Source organism: Protopterus annectens, chromosome 5.part0, assembly GCF_019279795.1.
Source record: "Protopterus annectens isolate FY-2018-M chromosome 5.part0, PAN1.0, whole genome shotgun sequence".
Lineage (NCBI taxonomy): Eukaryota > Metazoa > Chordata > Ceratodontiformes > Protopteridae > Protopterus > Protopterus annectens.
The window spans coordinates 1,185,380,339-1,185,400,976 of NC_056735.1; the positions used below are offsets into that span (position 1 = coordinate 1,185,380,339).

At 44.1% G+C, this 20,638-nt stretch overlaps 1 protein-coding gene across 2 annotated transcripts in view; it reads right to left on the minus strand.

Annotated features, from left to right (window-relative positions):
* TRIP12 (thyroid hormone receptor interactor 12) overlaps positions 1 to 20,638 on the minus strand; it is a 3,849,287-nt gene that overhangs the window by 2,130,321 nt on the left and 1,698,328 nt on the right. For both annotated transcript variants that reach the window (XM_044071052.1, XM_044071053.1), the window contains one exon: positions 11,779 to 12,007. In XM_044071052.1, the coding sequence (XP_043926987.1) occupies positions 11,779 to 12,007 (229 nt within the window). The remainder of the gene's footprint in view (positions 1 to 11,778; positions 12,008 to 20,638) is intronic.

Below are 20,638 nucleotides of genomic sequence, written 5' to 3' on the forward strand. Positions count from 1 at the left end.
TTTGTTGCCAACATTTTGAAATAGGTAGTCAGTTGCCTTTGTTTGTCTGGCATGAGATAAGACATCTGGGCAGTTGTATTTAAGCTTGCACCCAGGAATATTATTTCTTGAGAGGGTACTAGTTTTGATTTCTTTTCGTTGACTGTGTACCCTAGGCATGTTAGAAGCCCTTTCACAAACGCCAGATGCTATAGAAGAATGTCCTTGTTTTCTGCTTAAATTAAACAGTCGTCCAAGTAGGGATATATTTGTATTCCTCTCTGTCTGCAGAATGCAATTACTGATGCCAGGCACTTTGTAAAGACCCTGGGCGCAGTAGATAAGCCAAAGGGAAGTGCAGAGAATTGGAAATGCATTGAGCCAGCCTTGAATCTGAGGTATCTTCTGCATGATTGTCTGATTGGGACATGCAGGTATGCCTCTTTTAGGTCTAGAGTCACCAGCCAAGCGTTCTTGCCCAGCATGGGCAGAAGCTGCTGCAAAGTCATCATCTTGAACGTTGGTATATCCAGGAATGTGTTCAGAATAGACAGGTCCAGTACTGGTCTCCAGGTCTTGTCCTTTTTGGGTACCAGGAACAGTCTCGAGTAAAATCCTTGTCCCTGCTCTTGTTCTGGTACTTGTTGAATGGCCCCCATGTCCATGAGGGATGACATTTGTTTTTGTGCCTCTGCCCATTGATTTTTTGGCAGATCTGGCCAGCCGTTTGCCTTTGGCAGGGTATGGAAATGGAACTTGTACCCTTGTGACATGATATTTAGAACCCACTTGTCCGGGGTTATAATGTGCCAATTTTGAGAAAAAAATGCTACTGTTCCCTCTAAGGGTGCTGCCAGGAGATAAGTGCTTGGTGCAGGCAGGGGGAAGTCATTGGGACTGTTTCCTGTATGGTTGTGATTTGTCTTCTCCAGCTTTGGAGGTAGAAGCACCCCATTGCTTTGACCTGTAGGAACCTTGTGCCTGGGGATCTGCCTCTAGGGCATCTGGATCTGCTCCTTTGAGGTCTGTCTGACACAGGAAAGGATCAATTCTTTGTAGGCCAGTGTCTACTAAACCTAGGTGGCTGTACTTGCAAAAAATCTTTGACAGTTTGCATAGATTTAGCTTTCTCCTCCATTTTCTTTAACACCTCTTCTGCCTTAACATCAAATAAAGCATCATGCTGCAAAGGTGCATCTAATAATTTAACTTTGACATGATCAGGCAGATTTTGTTCCATTAACCAAGCATGCCTCCTAATTACAGAACCCGTAACTGCGTCCCTGCATGAGGCCTCCAAAGAATCAAAACCACATTGCAAAGTATGCTTTCCAACTTATTCAGCTGCATGCAATAAATCCTGCATTTCCTTGTTTTCTGCACATTCAGAGTTTAATAACATTTTCTTTTTAAGCAATGCCATGACATGTTGCTGACATTTGAGCATATGAAACTGACAGTTTAAGGCCCTTCTAGCCAAGGTAGCAGATGTGTAAACCTTTTTTCCCCATCTATCCAGTGCCCTAGAATCTCTGTCAGAGGGGGTAGGGTTTTTTGCAGCTGAAGCCTTAACTCCTTTGGGACCCTGTGAAATAGTTTCTGGGTCTGCAGCAGGGTTTTTAAAAATAAATTTATGAGAGTCAGGAACCCTGTAATATCTGTCAGGCTTAACAGGAGCTGGAGGTAAGGAGTCAGGGTAAGACTAGACTCCGAAAACACATCATCGACAATATCTAACACAGGTGGAATGGCTAGTGGCCTGTGTTGAGGTAGTAAAAGGAAATCCCTGAGCCTCTTTTTAGATTCTGAAAAATCTTGGCTCGCCCAGTGGAAATGCTCCCTCATGGTATGCAAGGTTTCCCCAAAAGAATAGTCCTCTGGAGGAGAAGCTGAAGGTATAGATTCTTCAGCATCAGAATCCTCATAGGGGGGCAGAGAATATTCCTGATCAGAAGAGGAATCCAGAAGAAATAGAGACCTGATCTGAAGATTCATAGTCAGTCTCTTGCCTAGGCCTCTTATCAGGAGGGGGATGGGAAAATCTGATCAAGGTAATTAAGTCTTCGGCCATTTTGAGCATCTGTTTTTTGGGTATAGAGGCCTGTCCACGTGGCTCTTGAGTTTGTTTCTTTGCTTTAGAAGGTGCTTTAGTCTTTGCCTTTGAAGCTGAGGTTGGCTTAATGTAAAGATGTTTAGGTCTGAATACACCCTCAGAAGCCAGTGCCTGCTCAGTGGCTTAGGACCCATTTGAAGGAATAGTATCAGAGGCTCCAAAACCTTGAGTTTCCAGCGGTATGGCCGACTCCACGTGGGTGTCGGTAGCGGGCTGCGTCTCTAAAGTAGCGGGCGTCAGGGGCTGTGAAAGCGCCTCACTGAGAACCGGCGACTGGCTTAGGAGAAGCTTCGTCGTCGGTTTTGGGCCTCGGTTGTCTCTCTCTTTCCTTTTCTCTGGGATTTTTGTGAACTCCGGTAGTCGGATGGCTATCCGACGACATTTCTGGATAATTAAACTGGCGTCCAAAATAGTTTAAAACAAAATCATACCGACGCTTAATAGTGAGTTGGTTAAATCTAGCACAAAACCAACAACCAGCAACACTGTGATCAGGGCCTAGGCAAGGAATACAGTAAAAATGAAAGTCCTTATGAGGTATTTGCTTTCACACACAAGAAATACAATTAACTTTTTCTGACATCGGTCTGGAGCAAGAAAAAAGTTTCCCCAACGGGGTACTTAGCTTTATTGAAGACTTCGGATCTGAAACTCGAACACGAAAATCTCAGGAGTCGGCTGACTGGCACTTGCGAACTGCTTATGCTTCGGGCACCGCACGGCAAGAAAGACTAAAGAAAATGGCGTCAGCCACATCTTTTATACCCCTGACGACCTGACGTCAGGGAAGGGGCGACAGCAGCCTACGCAGGACCCAGGACTTTGGAATTCAGGCCGACTGAGGGCAACCTGCCAGCAGGATTACCCAAATGTAATGACTGCAACAGTGAAACACGAAGAACATGTGATCCCTGTCAGCACTAAAAAAAATGTACAAAGCATACAGTGGTGTTCCCTGTCAACAGTGAACATGTTAATTACTTAAGAAAACATTAAAACGTCATTTATGTTCCTCAAAAACCATCATCCCATTACTAATTACTTTTATTGTGATACTGGTTCTTTAATTTAAATGTAACTATTAATGTTCTAAGTATAATTTATAACAGGAGAGAAAAAAATTGTTTCAGCAATGCCCTTCCAGCAGACATGAGATATTGGCATCTGCATTCTTAACCATGAATTGCACACAATCTATTCTCTGAAAATTAACTACCTAAGTAAATGTGAAAATATCTTGTACATCAGCTGAAAAAAGAAGTTATGTTCTTACCATAACGTTCCATGTGGAGTGTTCATCTCGCCTTTGTTCTTACACACGGGTTCGGAGCCGATCCTCGGCTCCGAGCCGGCCGCATAGCAAAGCTCTGCATCTAAGAGAAGCTCGAGACCAGGCTATATCCCACAATCCTCCCTGCCATTACTCAGATCTAGTTTGCAAGCAAACCAGAAAAAAACAATAACCCTGAGGTGCTAAGGCTACATACTGCCACAAAGAAAAAATTTAGAGACACCATCTCACTGACAACCAACTAGGGGTAACGAAACATACCCGGAAAAGGTAAAGACATTTGGACCGGACTCTAGTCCTACTCGTTCTTCCAAACCGTGAGGGAGGGAAGGGGGGGAATGTAAGAACAAAGGCGAGATGAACACTCCACATGGAACGTTATGGTAAGAACATAACTTCTTTATGTGAGAGTGTTCAATCTCGCCGTTTGTTCTTACACACGGGTAGTGTCCCTAGCTCCGTCACCCTGAGTGACTCATGGAAGAACGTTCCTGAGCACAGTGGAACCAAAGGATGTCCTGTCTTTGGAGGCTTTGTCAACCCTATAATGAGTGATGAAAGTATGTGGTTTAGACCACGTGGCTGCTGCACAAATCGTGTCCAAAGGCAGGCGAGCTGCATGAGCCAAGGAAGTGGAGACGGACCTAGTAGAATGGCCTTTTGGTCTGGTGGGTAAGGCATGATTTGACATGGAATACACAAAGGCTATACAATCAGTAAGCCATTTAGAAAGCGTACGCTTTGTAACTGCCATGCCCTTTACATTGTCTGCAAACGCAACAAAAAGTTGATCTGTTTTTCTGTAGTCTTTAGTCCTGTCTAAATAAAATCTGAGTTGCCTGTGGACATCTAACTTGTGCAACATATATTCCAACTTGCTGGTATGGTTCTTGAAGAAAGTAGGGAGTTCAATGGACTGATTAATATTTATGACAGAACATACCTTAGGAAGGAAGGACGGATTTGTTCGTAAAGAAACTCTAATCTGGGTGAAAATTTAAGTAAGGCGGTTTAATAGACGGTGCTTGCAGCTCTGAAACTCTCCGAGCTGAAGTAACCGCTACAAGAAAAAGAGTCTTCCACGACAGAAATTTCAGGGGGCAAGAAGAGGCTGGTTCGAAAGGTGGTAACATTAGTTGTGACAACAACAAATTTAAATTCCATGGGAATAAAGGGTCTCTGACAGGAGGTCGAAGATGGAAGGAACCTTTCATAAAAGCTTTACAAAGCCTGTGGAACATAATAGAAGAACCGTCCCTCACCAACATGGAAGTTGGATATGGCAGCCAACTGCACTCTTAATGTGGAAGTAGAGGCCCCTTCATGGAAAAGGATGGAAAGAAATTCTAGAATTTTATGTAAAGGAGCAACCAAGGGGTCCAAGTGTTGATTAGATGCCCAGTACACAAAGCGTTTCCATTTACTGTTGTAAAGTTTTGTGGTGGAAGCCTTATGAGAGGCAACCAAAATGCGCTGCACTGCCGGAGAAAGAAGATCAGACCTGGCTAGGCGGGGAAGTGGAGCAGCCAAGCTGCTAGTTTGAGGCATAGAAGAGACGGGTGAGGAACTCCCGACGAATGTGTCAGTAGATCTGGTACTGGGTCCAGGATCCAAGGTTCCTCTATTTGATGGGCTCGAAGAAAGGGGAACCATATCTGTCGAGGCCAGAATGGGGCTATGAGTATAATTGTCCTTTCCAGATTCATGGCTTTCTGGAGAAATCTGGGAATCAAGGGGATAGGTGGGAATGCATATAGGAGACCCGGGGGCCAATCGTGTATCAGTGCGTCCCTGAGGACATCCCCTGGAGGGGGTAGAAGGGCAAAATAGCTTCTGCATTTGGTATTCATCGGGGAGGCGAATAGATCGCAGCAAGGCTGGCCCCATTTGTGGAAAATTCTTTCCGCCACTTGTAGTTTGAGGGACCACTCGTGAGGTAACAGGATGGCTCTGCTCAACCTGTCCGCAATGACGTTGGATGACCCCGGGATGTGCGTTGCTATCAGAAAGCGACCCGTGGACTCTGCCCATTGCCAAATTCTCATGGCCTCTCTGCATAATGGGTAAGATCTGGTTCCCCCTTGTTTGTTTATGTATCAGACTACAGACATGTTGTCTGTCTGAACTGCTATTGTCCCTAGAGGTAGGAGGGTTTGAAAGTGTTGCAACGCCAGGAACACCGCCCTCATTTCCAGAATATTTATGTGCAGGTTGTACTCGATGTTGGACCATTCCCCTTGGACTGTTCTTCCCTGAAAAAGTCCCCCCCACCCTATCAGGGAAGCGTCCGTGGTTATAGTGGCTGTCGGACTTGGTAGAACAAATGGACGACCCATAGTGAGATCCTGGCTGGACACCCACCATGAGAGGTCTCGTTTGCAAGAATCTGTTATCAGGATCTCGTACTTCAGGGGTAACTGTTGGAAAGACCACTGCGTGAACAGCAGCCATTGGAGGAGCCTCATGTGCAGCCTTCCCATGGGAATCACAATCAGGGACGCTGCCATGAGTCCCAAAACTTTCAACACCAATTTGGCCGGGGTTTTCCTGCATTGCAGCAGAAGAAGAACCTGTTCCTTGAGGGATGAAGCCCTTACTTGAGGGAGCTTTACTAATGTTAAACGCGTATCTAGGTCCGCTCCGATAAATGAAATATGCTGTGAGGGCAATAAGACAGATTTTTTGAAGTTTATGGAAATCCCTAGGTGGGAACAAAGGTTGACTGTATAGTTTCTTGCTTGTATGAGGAGACGCTAGGTGGTGGCGGTGAGGAGCCAGTCGTCCAGATAGGGAAACACCCGGAATCCTAGACATCTCAAGTGAGATGCTACCACTGCCATGCATTTGGTGAATACCCTGGGGGCTGAGGTGAGCCCAAAGGGCAGGGCTCGAAATTGAAAATGACTGACTCCCAGCCGGAAGCGCAGGTGATCTCTGGACTGTCTGGCCATCTTGATGTGGTAGTACGCGTCCTTGAGATCTATCGAGCACATCCAGTCGTCCTTCTGTAAAAATGGAAGGATCGAATGAAGCGTAACCATCCGGAACTTTTCCTTCTTCACGAAGGTATTGAGTTTGCTGAGATCCAAAATGGGTCTCCAGTCCCCTGTCTTTTTCGGAACTAAAAAGAACCTTGAGTAAGTTCCGGATCCTTTTTGGTCCGCCGGGACTGGCTGAATGACTCTTTTTTGAGCAGCTTTGAAATTTCTATTGCTGCTTGGCCTCGCAGACAGGGTGGCACATCTGGAGACCTTCTTTGTTGGGGTGGAGTTGACATAAGGGGTATTTTGTATCCTCTGGTTACAATGGTTTTTACCCAGGAGTCTGAGGTGAGAGTTTGCCAGGCCTCTGGGTATAAAGCCAAGCGACCCCCGACTGCCTCCAGAGCAGGACAGTCGGGCCTTCATTCAGGAGTGCTGGAAAGGCTCACCAGGGATAGTATCCCTGTCGCCTTGGTTCTGCGGACCCCCTCTGCCGCCGGGGCGGCGTCTTCCATGTCTGCCCCCCCTCTGCCTCTGGGGGGGGGGTTCACTCTGTGTGGCCTGGAAAGATCCCTGAGTTCTACGGAACCACATTTTTCCGCCTCGTTGCCCTTTGGGGTACGGTCTGGATGGAACGGAAAAACGGACTCCGACAGCAGACAGAGTCTTTCCTTCCTGCTCACACCGAGTTAATGTCTCTTTCACTTTGGGCCCAAAAAGAGTGGCACCATCAAAGGGGGCGTTGGCGAAAGAAGACTTGAAGGCTTCCGCAAAAGAGCACAGCCGCATCCAGGATTGTCTTCGTAGAGCAATCGCTGAAGCTGCAGCCCTACTCGACCCTTCAGCCGCATACGAGATGAGCCTCATGGACGAGTTCACTATGGAGGTAAGGGTGTTAAGTTGTGCTGTCATCTTATCTGAAACAGCAGCATCTGTGTTACCCTGGAGGGTATCTCTCAACTCCTTGATGAGATCCCTCTGTAGTCGTGTAAAATGTGTCAAATAGTTTAGTGAACGCATGGAAAAAGTCACTGAACTAAAAACGCGCTTCCCGTATCTGTCCATAGTCCTAGAATCCTTATTAGGAGGAAGAACAGAAGAGGAAGACTCCGACATCTCCTTTTTAGTGGCTGCGGCCACCACCATAGCGTCAACGGGGACTCCCTTTGTGAGATAGGTCTTGTCCTGGGGGGCAGTAATAAATTTACTTGGCTTTCGAGGGACCGGTTCCACTGTGTCTGGTGTCTCCCACGCCCTTCGAGCAATTAAATCCATTAACTCATCGAAGGGCAGAGTAACCCAGGAGGTAGAAGGTTGAGCACCAAATGCCTTCAGCAACACCGACTCGTCCTCAGTGGGTCTAGGGACTGCCAATCACCCCTCTGTTTTAATATCTCCAAGATGTCCGCAAATGAGACATCCTCGGAGGGTGATTTTGGGGACCCCTCTGACTCATCCAAGTCAGTGTCAGAAGTTAGAGATTCCTGTGGGGAGTCTAAGTGCCTCCTCTTGCACAATCTTTTTCTCGGGACCTCATCGGAGGGGGATTCCGGTGAGGCCTCAGAGGAACAGGGGGCATCCTCTAGGGATGGCTGAGACAATGGTGCTCCACGCTTTGGATGTGTCGTGGGAACAGAAACAGAGAGCGGCTCCTTAAGGGAGGGAGAAGACGCGTCCAATGTAGTGGTTGTCTGTGTAGACAAAACCTTCCTCATGAGGTCAAAAACCCCTGAACCTCGGGCCGAGGACTACCCAGTTCCGAAGAACATGGAAGAATCCGAGACACGGGGCACATGGGTCTCGACCCCGAGAACGGAGCCGAGCCGATCTGCGCCAAGGCCCTGAGAGGGAGAGTCGGAACCGAAAGGTCGATACGACTCTCGGTCCCGGAACCAAGGAGAGATCTTCGACTCCGCGAATCACCTATCGGTTCCGATGGAGTCGAGGTAAGTGGTGTCGATCGTGCAATGGACGGTTTCGGCACCGATGGCTCCACTATCATCGGCTCATCCTCTTCCGGCTCCGAAGACTGGATAGGTCTCAAAGGAGGACCTGTTGGAGATAAAGGAAGGCCTTCTAGTTTCGACACCAACTGGGAGGAAACTGCAATCAATTTGGAAAGGGCCGTGTTCTCCATAAGTTTCTGCACAACGCGATCCACATCAGTATCAGATAATGGTCTGGAAGAACGGGTCGAAGGGGCCGAAGATGGCACCAACCGAAGAATCGACGGTGGCGGTAGTTCCGACACCGGTTCCAAGACCTGGGGCTCAGTGAGAGACAAACGTTCGACGCTCGGCCCCGAAGTCTGTGGAACCGGCGAACGAACTCTGGAAGATGTACTCGGAGCTGATGACATGGGCTCCGACATCTTCGACCCCTTCGAAGACTTAGAAGCCTGGTCAGACTTGTCCAGGGCTTCTTGGAAAGCAGGCTTAAGAAGCCCCCTATCAATAAGTTTCCTGAGTCTATCTGTCATGACCCTCCCACTGAAGGAATGGCAAATGGAGCAATCCTCTTGCAAGTGGAGAGGGCCAAGACAGTAGACGCAGGAAGTGTGGTTGTCAGTGATGGACATTTTCTGTCCACACTGACACCTTTTGAAACCACTCTTTACTTTCTCAGACATAACTTAAAGAAGTGATAGTTTAAATTAAGAGGAATTTACAGTTAGAAAGTGGTAGGCCCCAAAGGGAAACCTATAGAAAAAACTAACTATAAACTACACACAAACACACTATAGTATATAAAATATAAATATCCACAAAAAAACTATAGGAGAATAATAACTTTTTAAGAATAAAAAGAAGAAAAAAAGACTATCTTATCTGTTAAACTACAAATCTCTGGTCCGAGCTCTCTGTAGCGATGTGACCTGTTGCAGCGGCAAACTAGATCTGGGTAATGGCAGGGAGGATTGTGGGATATAGCCTGGTCTCGAGCTTCTCTTAGATGCAGAGCTTTGCTATGCGGCCGACTCGGAGCCGAGGATCGGCTCCGAACCCGTGTGTAAGAACAAACGGCGAGATTGAACACTCTCACATCACGTGTTTATGCGATTTGACTGTATGTAAAACTTTACGGACATGAAACAGTGAATAGTTAAACTACCGGTGATAATGGAGAACACTGGACTGAACTTAACTCACGTTCATATTCATAGATATGAGTTAAGCTCAAGTTCAGTGTTCTCCATTATTGACGAGATGGAGGCTACAGCTACAGAGAAATATTCCATCTTACTGTCAAATGAGGGTGCTACACAGCTCCCCCTCAGAATCTGTGAAAAAAGTAAGTGGTCCCGGTTAGGGGAAGGGGGGTGTTGTTTGAAACCATACTTTCAATGCATTGTGAGGAAGATGCTTCAAGAAATTCTCCGAGGAGAGCATTGCATAGTTGGCAAGTGGGGGACCAAACAATCTCTTGTGAATGCCTGGATGATGGCCTAGATAGAAGTTGAATGAAGGAAAGAGAACTTGCCAGTTTACACTTCTCCTACCACTTAGTGAAAAGACAGCATCACAGAGGCCTGCTCACTAGGCCTTTCAATTATAACCTATTCAGTGGGAAACACTAAACAGAGAATCTCCAAGTGTGGCTTTAAAGCACTAGCTGACTCTATGGACTGTCTTCCTAGACATAGTAAACTCACTGTCAAGTCACAAATCCTTTATTAATGACAACTGATGCTCTGGCCTTTAGAAAATGGGTGAAATGTGGAACTATGAAACTGCAAAAGTGATCAAATGCATTCTAGAAATTGTAGGCTTTATTTCATATGCTTCGGTGTACCATCCACAATACAACTATGGATTATCTGCTTTAAGATTTTTCTTTGTACTTTATTTTCATGTGCTCCTCAACTACCTCAATTTGTAAAGTAGGTCTGCTTCGAATTTTCACAAAATTGAGAAATGTATGGTCAGTGGTCTAGGATACAGCTAACATACATATGCAAACACACAGATGCTGATCTGAAGAGTTGGACCTTAATTATTAGGACCACACAACAAACTAAAAAAAAAAAAAAAAAAAGCCAAACAAAAGTAATACTATTATTAACCCACTGCTGCTAAACTCTAAGCAAACCATGTGAAGACTGGGAGAAATTGAATGAAGATCATCAGCTGATGGCACCTACAAAAGCAGGACATTCAAATACAGAGGGATAGATTCAAAGTTCTGCTCAGTTCTGGCTGCAAGTGCTCCCCCCTTAGGGAAGGACAGTTCTAAAACAATACTGTCCTGAGACAGAGCCCTGAAGGTTGTCTTGTACAGCAGGAGACTCCGGTGATGCTAATGTCACATTATTGTCATGCTATCTTCTGTTTGGTGTGAAGATGCTGAAGTTGAAAAGGACATATCCTGAACAGTATGTTGTAGGGTAAAAGCCTTTTCTTTTGTGACTAGGAGATAACCCACATCAACAGTCCATGCTGCAACTTGTTGCTTAATGAGCAGGAAAGCCTCCCCTCACCAGAATAAAAATCAGTAACAACCTGATATTACAGTAGTGAATGATTGCTATCAGGTATAGGAAGCAGAGAAAAAAAGTGCTTCAAATTAATGCAGAGTTGAATAATGAGTCATACAAAAAACTAACATGTAGGAAACGTACTGCTATAAAGCACAATCAATTTTTGGATGGGATATGGTTTAGTACAGTTTGTTACAGATAAATATCAAAGAAACATTAACACTAACTGCAAAAGCAGAAATGCACGTGTAATAATTCAAAGGTATAAAATGACTGTGTAAGTCTGAATTCCTGCTGTAGTTATTATGAACTCTTGAAAAATTCCTTTGCACAGCTAAACACATCTTTATTCTTACGGGGAGGGAAGAAGTGCATCAAACCCTGCTGATAAAAATAAATTTCAGCCAACTGCCAGAAATCAAGCTTTACAAGCATCACCCTTTGCAGGATGTCCAATTATCACATTTCAGCATATATTTTTAGTTGATCATTCTGCTTCAGTCGTACAAAGACTAAAAGTCAAAACTCCAGCAAAATAAATGAAATACTGCTGCTGTGTCCAGAAAGCTTCAACTGGCAGGATGACATATATTCATGAACATTCAAAAGTGGCAAAACATTTTGAAACATTTAGCAGCTGCCAATAAGGCAGCTGATTTTCTTCTGGTAGCATACAGTCTCACAGAACTTATTTGTGTATTGTTCTTAAAGAAAATAACCCAATCTAAATTTACACATCATTGCAGACATACTAGATCTCCTAAAGAAACGAGAGAGGAGTAATTCAATGAACTAGCCCAGTACTAAAGATATCTTAACTTGCAAGGGACACCGAAGTTAAGTGCTGTAGAACAAGCCAATCATTATGCTACTTCTGACCTTTTACTGGCCGTCACAGCGAATGCAACCTTTAAATGATCTGCACATTCACACCTACCTAGAAACAGCATGGTTTCTTAAAACGTCTTTCAAAAGTTCAGCATCAGCAAAATAAATTATTCTAAGGATCGCTCTAAGGCACTTGTGTCTGACAGCAGGTCCAGCAGAGCTACTATATACTTCATACAGAACGCCAAACAATGTCTTTATAAAAGATTTAGCTAGGTCTGGGTCTTCCTTCATTAGCTGGGCTCTGGCATCATCTTTCTTGATTTCAGTATACCCACCTGAAAGAAAAAGGGATGTTAACTACAAAGACAAACATCTACAGTGTAAACAGAAGCATAAAACTTTGTACATTGTTATAAAGAATAAATACAAGCACACATGACTAATATCTCAAAATAAGCAATTCACAATCAGGATTCTGTTTTACTTCTGACAGCTTTGCAGAATGCTGGAACAATGAATGACTTCAGTAATAAATGAAACTCATAAGCAAAGGGGCTACCATAAAAGAAAGAGCAATGCAGTAAACATACTACCTAGAAAAAACTCAAGTACTTCACATCAACTAGACATCTGTAACATTTCCAAAAAGTTTAAAATTTCACAAACAGATTTTACAAAATACTTCTCAGATATTTATGCCTATGACTCATATAGTAGCTTACTTTGCATGCAGAAAAGAAAAAAAATAATACATATTTTGCATGGGAAAATAAGAGAAATGTTTCAAGTAAATGACAACTCAGAGCATATTTGATGGAGTGAACCCTAGAAACTTTTTACAGACAGTCGAATGGAAAATTCATTCAATGTTAAGTTTCTCTCTCTCTCATTTGTGGAAGCATGACAAATCTTTTGAGACTAGCTGATCCCTCTGGCACTCACAAGATTCAGCTTACTGTTTTCTTAGCAGATATTACAGTGGTATAAGTAAACTTACTATAATCGTATGTATTTGCATGATTACTGCTGCAGTAGCTTAAGCTATATGGGTCACATCCCGATAAGGATGTAACAGGTGGTCACTTTCCAAAGCTTCAGGGCACCTTCCATGAATCCAAATCGTTAGGATACCTGTAGCTGAGCTGACAAAGACCGGTTTGGGCCTTTCAGCTCTTTCATGTCAACTGAGACTGGGAGGCTAAGCTCTGAGAGGACATTGCTAGGAAAGTAAAATCACATGTCCACACACCCACATAAAAAACACATCAAAACACAACACGGATGGAGGAAGCAGCTATTACAGCAATGATCACGTGAACATTTACTGTTACATTAAGTTTAATTACACAGCTATATTATGTTCAACTTACTGATCACTGAGCAGTAACCTAAGCTACATGGGTAGATTACACAGTTTATAACAGGAAGGTAGAAGGGGAAAGGACAAAGAGTCACTGGAGAATAGCCCTAACAAAGTTTGACCTAGACCTGGAGAAGGAATCAGGCTTCTAGTGCCTTGTCAAAGTAATTACAGAGTACCAATTTGCTGCTTCTAGAATACTTCTAGTCTAACTCCAGCAGAGGGTTCAAAAACAATCTCCATCCAAAGGAGAAATTAAAACCTCATTTTTTACATTATTTGGGAGGTTCTGATAACACAACCAGGCAAACCTCCTCGACACAGTACCACTGGAACAGCCCTGGATGCATATACAGAGACAAATACACATTTTAAACAGTGAGTAGTGACCTGAAAAATGGAAGAAACTAAACCACACAAAGCAGACGTTTCCTCACAGGAGTGAACTACAGGCAAAACATTCCTCATAATTCACATTTAGAATAAATGTTAACATAGCTTGAGAAGTCAAAATTCTAAAAATAAAAGTTGCAGAAGCATATGCTTTTTCCCGCAAACTTATCAGTAGCTTCACCATCCTTGTCAGAAGCGAATGATTAGAATTAACAAAATGCATGTCAGCACCTGGACTGACTAATACTATAGCTGCTGGGTCAGGGATATGTGTATAAAAACTTCTCTCAAAATGTTTTTTTTTATTTTACAAATACATTTGAATGAATTCCATAGTATTTATACATAATATCTTAAATAACTATGTACACTATTTACATTAGCCTGACACGGTAACAGATCTTAACGAATACAGCTACTTTATAAGTATGTCCAGTCCATTATCAGAGTGTCTGATCAATTACTGTATAGTGTCAATCAATGATAAGACTTTTCCCCAAGGGTTGTTGATAAATTCTTAGTTCTTTAATTTTAATTTCCAATAATGCTGTGGTCTTCATTAGGCTGTAGTAGTCTTAAAAAGTTGGTATTCTTTGTACTCCATCTTCTTGTTATACACTTCCTTGAAACTGCAAGTATAGTCCTAACTAGATACATGTTTGACCTATTCAAATGAGGACCTTCATTCAAATTTAATAAAACAAGAGTTTTAGTTAAATAAAATGATTCATTAAATAAAGCTTGTAGAAAGTTATTAATACCATTCCAAAATGGCTTAATTTTAACACAATCAAAGAAAATGTGTTTCCAATCTACATTGTATACTTGCTCACATCTCCAACATATTCCTTTTATGGAAGAAAGTACAGTTGTGTACACTTACCATAAATGTAGATGTTTGAGTGTGTTCACTGTTGCAGTCATCATATTTGGGTTATCCCTGCCAGGGTAGCCCTCAGTCGACCCGAATACCAGAGGCTTAGTATTTCTACGTTTGTTGCAGTCGCTCCAGGACTGACATCAGGTCATCAGTGTTATAAATAAGGCAGCCGACACCATTACATCAGTTTTAATTGTCCTGTCAGGAGCCCCCAGGAAAGAGCTAAGTTATGGTGGAAGACCACCACCAGTAGAAAGTAAACACCCAGGAGGGAGCTAGGTTATGGTGGAAGACCACCACCAGTAGAAAGTAAATACCAAAACATCCTTGTAAGGATAGAGACAGAGATTGACAGAGAGAGACAAGGGGGATGGAGGGAGGGAAATCAGGAATACAACAATGAATACACTCGAACATCTACATTTCTGGTAAGTGTACACAACTGTACTATGTTCTTTGTGTTTCACTGTTGCAGTCATCACATTTGGGTTGATTCCCAACCTGAAGAAAAGGGTGGAGGCAGTCAAAAAGACTGGGGACTGGCTAGGATGCCCTGCAAGACCGCTGTGGCAAAGCTTGCCCTGGATTTGGAGAAGATAGGCAGGTGGTAATGCTTGGTGAAGGTATGAACAGATGTCCATGTTGCAGCCTCCAGGATGTCCCTGGTGAGGACCCTTCTGAGGAAAGCTGCAGAGCTGGAGGCTGCTCTGGTAGAATGTGTCCTGACCCCCTTGGGGGGAGGTTTCCCATGCTGCTTGTAGCAGATATGGATGCAGTGTGCTATCCATTTGGAAATGGTTTGTTTGGATATGGTCTTGCTCTCTGCTCCTGTAGCAAAGCTGACTAACAATTGATCAGTCTTCCTAAATGATTTAGTCCAGTCTAGGCAGAATCTGAGCTGTCTGTACAAATCTAGAAAGTGCAGAATCCTTTCCACCTTATTTTGTGGGTTAGGGAAAAAGGTGGGCAAATGAATGGATTGGTTGAGAGCCACAATGGACACCACTTATGGCATGAAGGATAGGTTAGACCTGAGGGAGACCCTGTCAGCGTGGAAAATGATGAAGGGCTCTACAGCCATTAGTGCTTGTAGCTCAGATACTCTTCTAGCTGAAGTGATGGCCAGCAGCAAGGCTCTCTTCCAAGAGAGGAACTTTAACTCCGCTGATGTTGCTGGTTCAAAGGGGGGCAGAGTGAGTTTTTCCAAAACAAAGTTAAGGTCCCAAGCTGGGGTAGGTGCTCTTCTGGGTGGCCTCAGGTTGTTAGCTCCTCTTAGGAACTGTTTGCTGAGAGGGTGGGAGAAAAGAGGTGGCTCCTGTGCTGAAATGAGCAGAGATAGCAGAGAAATTAAATTTAATGGAAGAGAAGGATAGACCCCTGTGTAGTAGGTCAGCCAGGTAATCCAGGATGAGAGGTAGGGAGGACTGTGCAGTTCCAGCTTCCTTAGCCTGGATCCAAGTGCAAAACGTTTTCCACTTGTCAGCATAAGACTTTCTAGCGCTAGGGCATCTTGCCTCACCTATAACATCTAGAACTTGTTTGCTCAGATTGGTAGCTTGTGCAGTGGTCAGGAAACAAGCCAAGCAGCCAGATTGAGGGTCTGCAATTGGAGATGCATGAATTCTTCATTCCTCTGGGTCAGGAGTGTTGGGATCTGAGGGAGATGCCATGGTGGCAGTGGTAACAGGCTTTGCAGCAGAGGGTACCAGTGCTGGTGTGGCCAGTCTGGGGCAATCAGGATTGTCCTAGTTTTTTCCTTCCTTATTTTGAGCAGTACCCTTGTAATGAGTGGTAGAGGAAGGAATGCATAGACCGAGAGCTTGACCCACTGGAAGGACAGAGCAGCCACTTTCCACGCCTTGCTGCGAGGTTCTCTGGTGCAGAATTTGCTGCGCTGATGGTTGGAGTGGGAAGCAAAGAGGTCGACCTTCTGGGTGCCCCATTTCTGGGTTACAAGAATGAAGGTTCTTTGGTCTAGCTGCCACTTGTGTGGGTCCAGAATATTTCTGCTTAAGTTGTCTGCCAGAGAGTTTAGACAGCCTAGCAGGAATTGTGCTAGCAGGAGTAGTTGCATGGCTGAAGCTGTGTGCCAAAGGGTCATGGCGAGCCTGCACAGAGGGTACAAGCGAGTCCCTCCATGCTTGTTGATATACCACATTACAGTGGTGTTGTCTGTTTTGATCAGTAGAGGCCCCGGGGACAGTAGGGGTCTGAAGGCTGTCAGAACTTGCTGAACAGCTAACATCTCTTTTTGGTTGATGTGCAGATGTATTTGGTTTGGGCTCCAATGGCGTTGAATGTACCTGCCCATCCAGGTGTGCACCCCAGGCATAGTCTGATGCATCTGTGGTGAGAGACTGGGCAGCATGGGGTTGTGAAAACGGCAGTCCTTTGTTGTGTTTGCATGCTGCTGCCCACCAAAGGAAATCTTTCCTTAAGCAAGGTATCATTGGTATGAGAGTTTCCAGGTCTTGGGAGTGTTAACACCAATGGCTTTTTAGGTACCACTGTAGTTTCCTCATATACAGTCTGGCATATGGAATGAGTAGAATGCAAGAAGCCATGAACCCCAGAGCTTGCAGGATTTTCCTTGCGGATAACTGGGGTCTGGTGGGTAGTTGAGAGAAGTAGGTTGTCAGGTAGGTTTGTTTTTCTGGTGTAAGGAATGCCATCTGGGATGCCGAGTTCAGGCTTGCTCCCAGGAATACAATTGCTTGCGTGGGTACTAGTTTGGATTTCTTTTCATTGATAGTATACCCCAGGGAGGACAATAGGTCCTTCACAAAGGTCAGGTGTTTTAGCAGCTTTTCCTGACTGTCTGCCTGAATCAGGCAGTCATCTAAGTATGGGTAAATATGAATATTTCTTTGTCTGCAAAAAGCAATGGCAGGAGCCAGGCATTTTCTGAAAACTATGGGAGCAGTCGATAAGCCAAAGGGAAGCGCAGAGAACTGAAAGTGCAGTCATCCCTCCCTGAAACAGAGATATTTCCTGCAAGATTCCCTGATTGGGATGTGTAGGTAGGCTACTTTCAGGTCTAGGTTGGCTAACCAAGCATCCTTGTAGAGCATAGGTAGAAGTTGGTGAAGAGTGAGCATTTTGAATTTTGGTATCACCAGGAAAGTGTTTAGGATAGATAGACTGGGGCGGGCAGGTGCCCTCTTTTCTGGATACTAGGAACAGTCTGGAGTAGAAACCTTGACCGACCTGTTCTCTAGGAACATGCTCTATTGCCCTCATGGAGAGCAGGGAAAGGACTTGCTTTTTGGCCTCTGTCCACTGGTTTGGGGGAAGATCTGGGAACCCTTTTGGGGTCGGTAGAGTGTGGAAGTAAAATTTGTATCCCTGGGACACTATGCTGAGGACCCACCGGTCACTGGTAATGGTGGCCCAGGTGCTTGCATGGAAGGAGAGTTTTCCTCCTAGGGGCAAGAGGAGGTGGGCAGAGGGAAGGGGTGGAAGCGTGAAGTCATTTTGAGTTCTTACCATGAGGGGGTGGCTTAGCACTCCCTGGTTTTGAAGAGAAGGAACTCCATTGCTTAGATCTCTACATTCCCTGGGGCTGCTGTCTGGGAGGCCTGCTTCCCCGGGGTCTGGGCTGAGCTGACCTGGAGGGGGCAGGAAAGGACCAGTGCTTGGAGGGGCAATGCATACTGAACCATGGTGGCTGGACCTGCAAGAAGTCTGTCTGCATAGATTTAGCTTTTTCTTCCATCTTTTTTAAGACCTCCTTTGCCTTGGTGCATCCAATAATTTGGATTTGACATTGTCTGGCAATGGCTGTTCCTTTAGCCAAGCATGCCTTCTAAGGTCAGAACCAGTGACTGCTGCCCTGCAAGATTCTTCTAGGGCGTCAAAACCACACTGTAAGGTGTGCTTAATTACTTGACTACCAGAATGCATTAACTCTTGTAACTCTATGTTCTGCACAAGCAGGAAAGGAAGATATTTTTTGTTTGAGGAGTTCCATGGTATGTTGCAGATATTTCAGCATATGGAACTAGCAATTCAGTGCTCTAATAGCAAGAGTAGCAGAGGTGTATACCTTTTTACCCCATCTGTCTAATGCTCGGGAATCCCTATCTGAGAGGGTGGGATTCTTAGCAGGGATTCCTAGCAGAAGTTGCTTTCATTCCTTTCAGTCCTTGAGAGACAACCTCGGGGTCAGCAGTAGGATTTTTGAATAGAAATTTGTGAGAGTCAGGGGGACTCTACAGTACCTGTCTGGTTTCCTGGGAGCAGGAGGGAGGGTGTCAGGAGTCAAACTGGATTCCATAAAAACATCATCCACAACATCCAGGACAGAAGGAATGGCCAGAGGTCTGTGTTGTGGAAGATCTAGGAATTCCATGAGTTTCTCTTTTTGACTGAGGGTAGTCCTGACATTCCCATTAAAAATGTTCCCTTAAGGTATGTAAAGTTTCCCCACAGGAAAAGTCCTTGGGTGGAGAGGCTGAAAGGATGGATTCCTCTGCATCAGAATCCTCATAACCTGAGAGGGGTTGCATACCTTCATAATCAGATGCATCAAAACTACTGGGGACAAATCTCTTTCTTTTGGAAGGGGTAGCCTGGCTTCCCCTGATAAGCATTATAAGGTCTTCTGCCATTTTAAGCATCTGAGACTGAGGCAAGGAAGCAGGTGCCTGAGATTGGGTCGTTGGTTTCTTGGGTGTGGTTTGTACCCTGTGCCTTAGAAACTTGGTAGTTTTTGAAAGAATGGTAGAAGTGAAAGAAGTCGGTCTGTGTCGAGAATAGGTAGTGTGAAGTACTTCCTCAGAAGCTAGTGCCTGCTCAGTAGCTCCAGACCCATCCAAGGTAGAGAGAGCCGCAGGATCCTTAGTCAATGAGTCTTGTGGCATACCGGACTCCGAAAGGGTCTTGGTAGCAGCCTGCGAATCCACAGAAGCGGGCATCAGGGGCTGCGAAAACGCCTCACTGAGGACCAGAGAACGGATGACTAGCTTAATGGAAGTGTAGTCAGCAGTTTTGGACCTGTGCAGTCTGTCTCGGTCTTTATCTTTACATTTTTTTGGAAGATCTGCTGTCGGATGGCTTACTGAAGCCATATCGGAATTCGAGAACTGAGAGCGAAAATATCTAACTAGAATAAGGGCCCGATGACGTACAGTTCTGGCAGTGAACAGAGCACAAAAGTGACAGCAGGAGACGTCGTGGTCTGGGCCTAAGTGAGTGACCCAGTAGGAATGAAAATCTTGGTGTGCTATTTGTTTTCCACAGGTGAAACAATTGTTAACATTTTCTGACATCGGTGAGAGCAAGAAAAAAGGATCCCACCGGGGTACTTAGCTTTAGAAGACTTCAATTTCAATTTCAGAAACGAAAAACTCTGGCAGCAGCCGACCAGCACTCGTGCGAACTGCTTCTGCTTCGTGCTCCTCGACAAAAAAGACTGGTGTGATGGCGTCGGCTGCCTTAATTTACAACACTGACGACCTGACGTCAGTCCTGGAGCGATGGCAACCGACACAGAAATACTAAGCCTCTGGTATTCGGGCCGACTGAGGGCTACCCTGGCAGGGATAACCAAAATGTGATGACTGCAACAGTGAAACAAGAAAAACATCTAATTTTACTGATTCTATCTAGGGTTAAGAATGCTCTGTGCAAGCATTTCCAATTAAAAACTTTCCAGTATTGTGTAAAGGATGCATATTTTATCAATAAGAAGATATTTGTTTTAATACCTTCAGTTAACTGTATTGAGTGTCCTTTTGTTATATATTTCCAATATGAGGTTTTGGGTGGTGTTTTATAGTTGATCAATATTTTGTAAAATTTTGAAATACTGTTTCCCATGTCAAAGTCATTATATACGATTTCATATATGTATTTTGTAAATGTAGATATTTCTTTAAATGAATTGTTAATAATTCTACTTAAATCTTGTGAATATGAGTACAATACTCTGTAAACTTAGTCAGTCCTGTTGTGGAATTTTGTATGTTCTTTTTATTACTTGCATATCTAAAACTTTTAGTTGTTTGATACATTGGAGCCAAAAAATAAATCCTTTCTGTTCCCAGGAATTAATAATTTCTCTACATATTTTATGCGGAAAGTTCTTTGTGATTATAAATGGTGTTAAAAGATCAAGCCAGATTTTTAAATCTATATTTGCATTAATAATTTTCCTAAACGAGTCAATGTAATAATCATACGAGTTTTAGTGGGTTAAGTTGTTATACTGCATACTAATACATAATATGTGCCATGGCGAATTGTTTTTATCTGTTTGAAATTTTTTTTGTAAATCAAATTCATTTACTGATATTACAGTTAGTAATTCTTTCCAATTTGTAGAGTAATTTG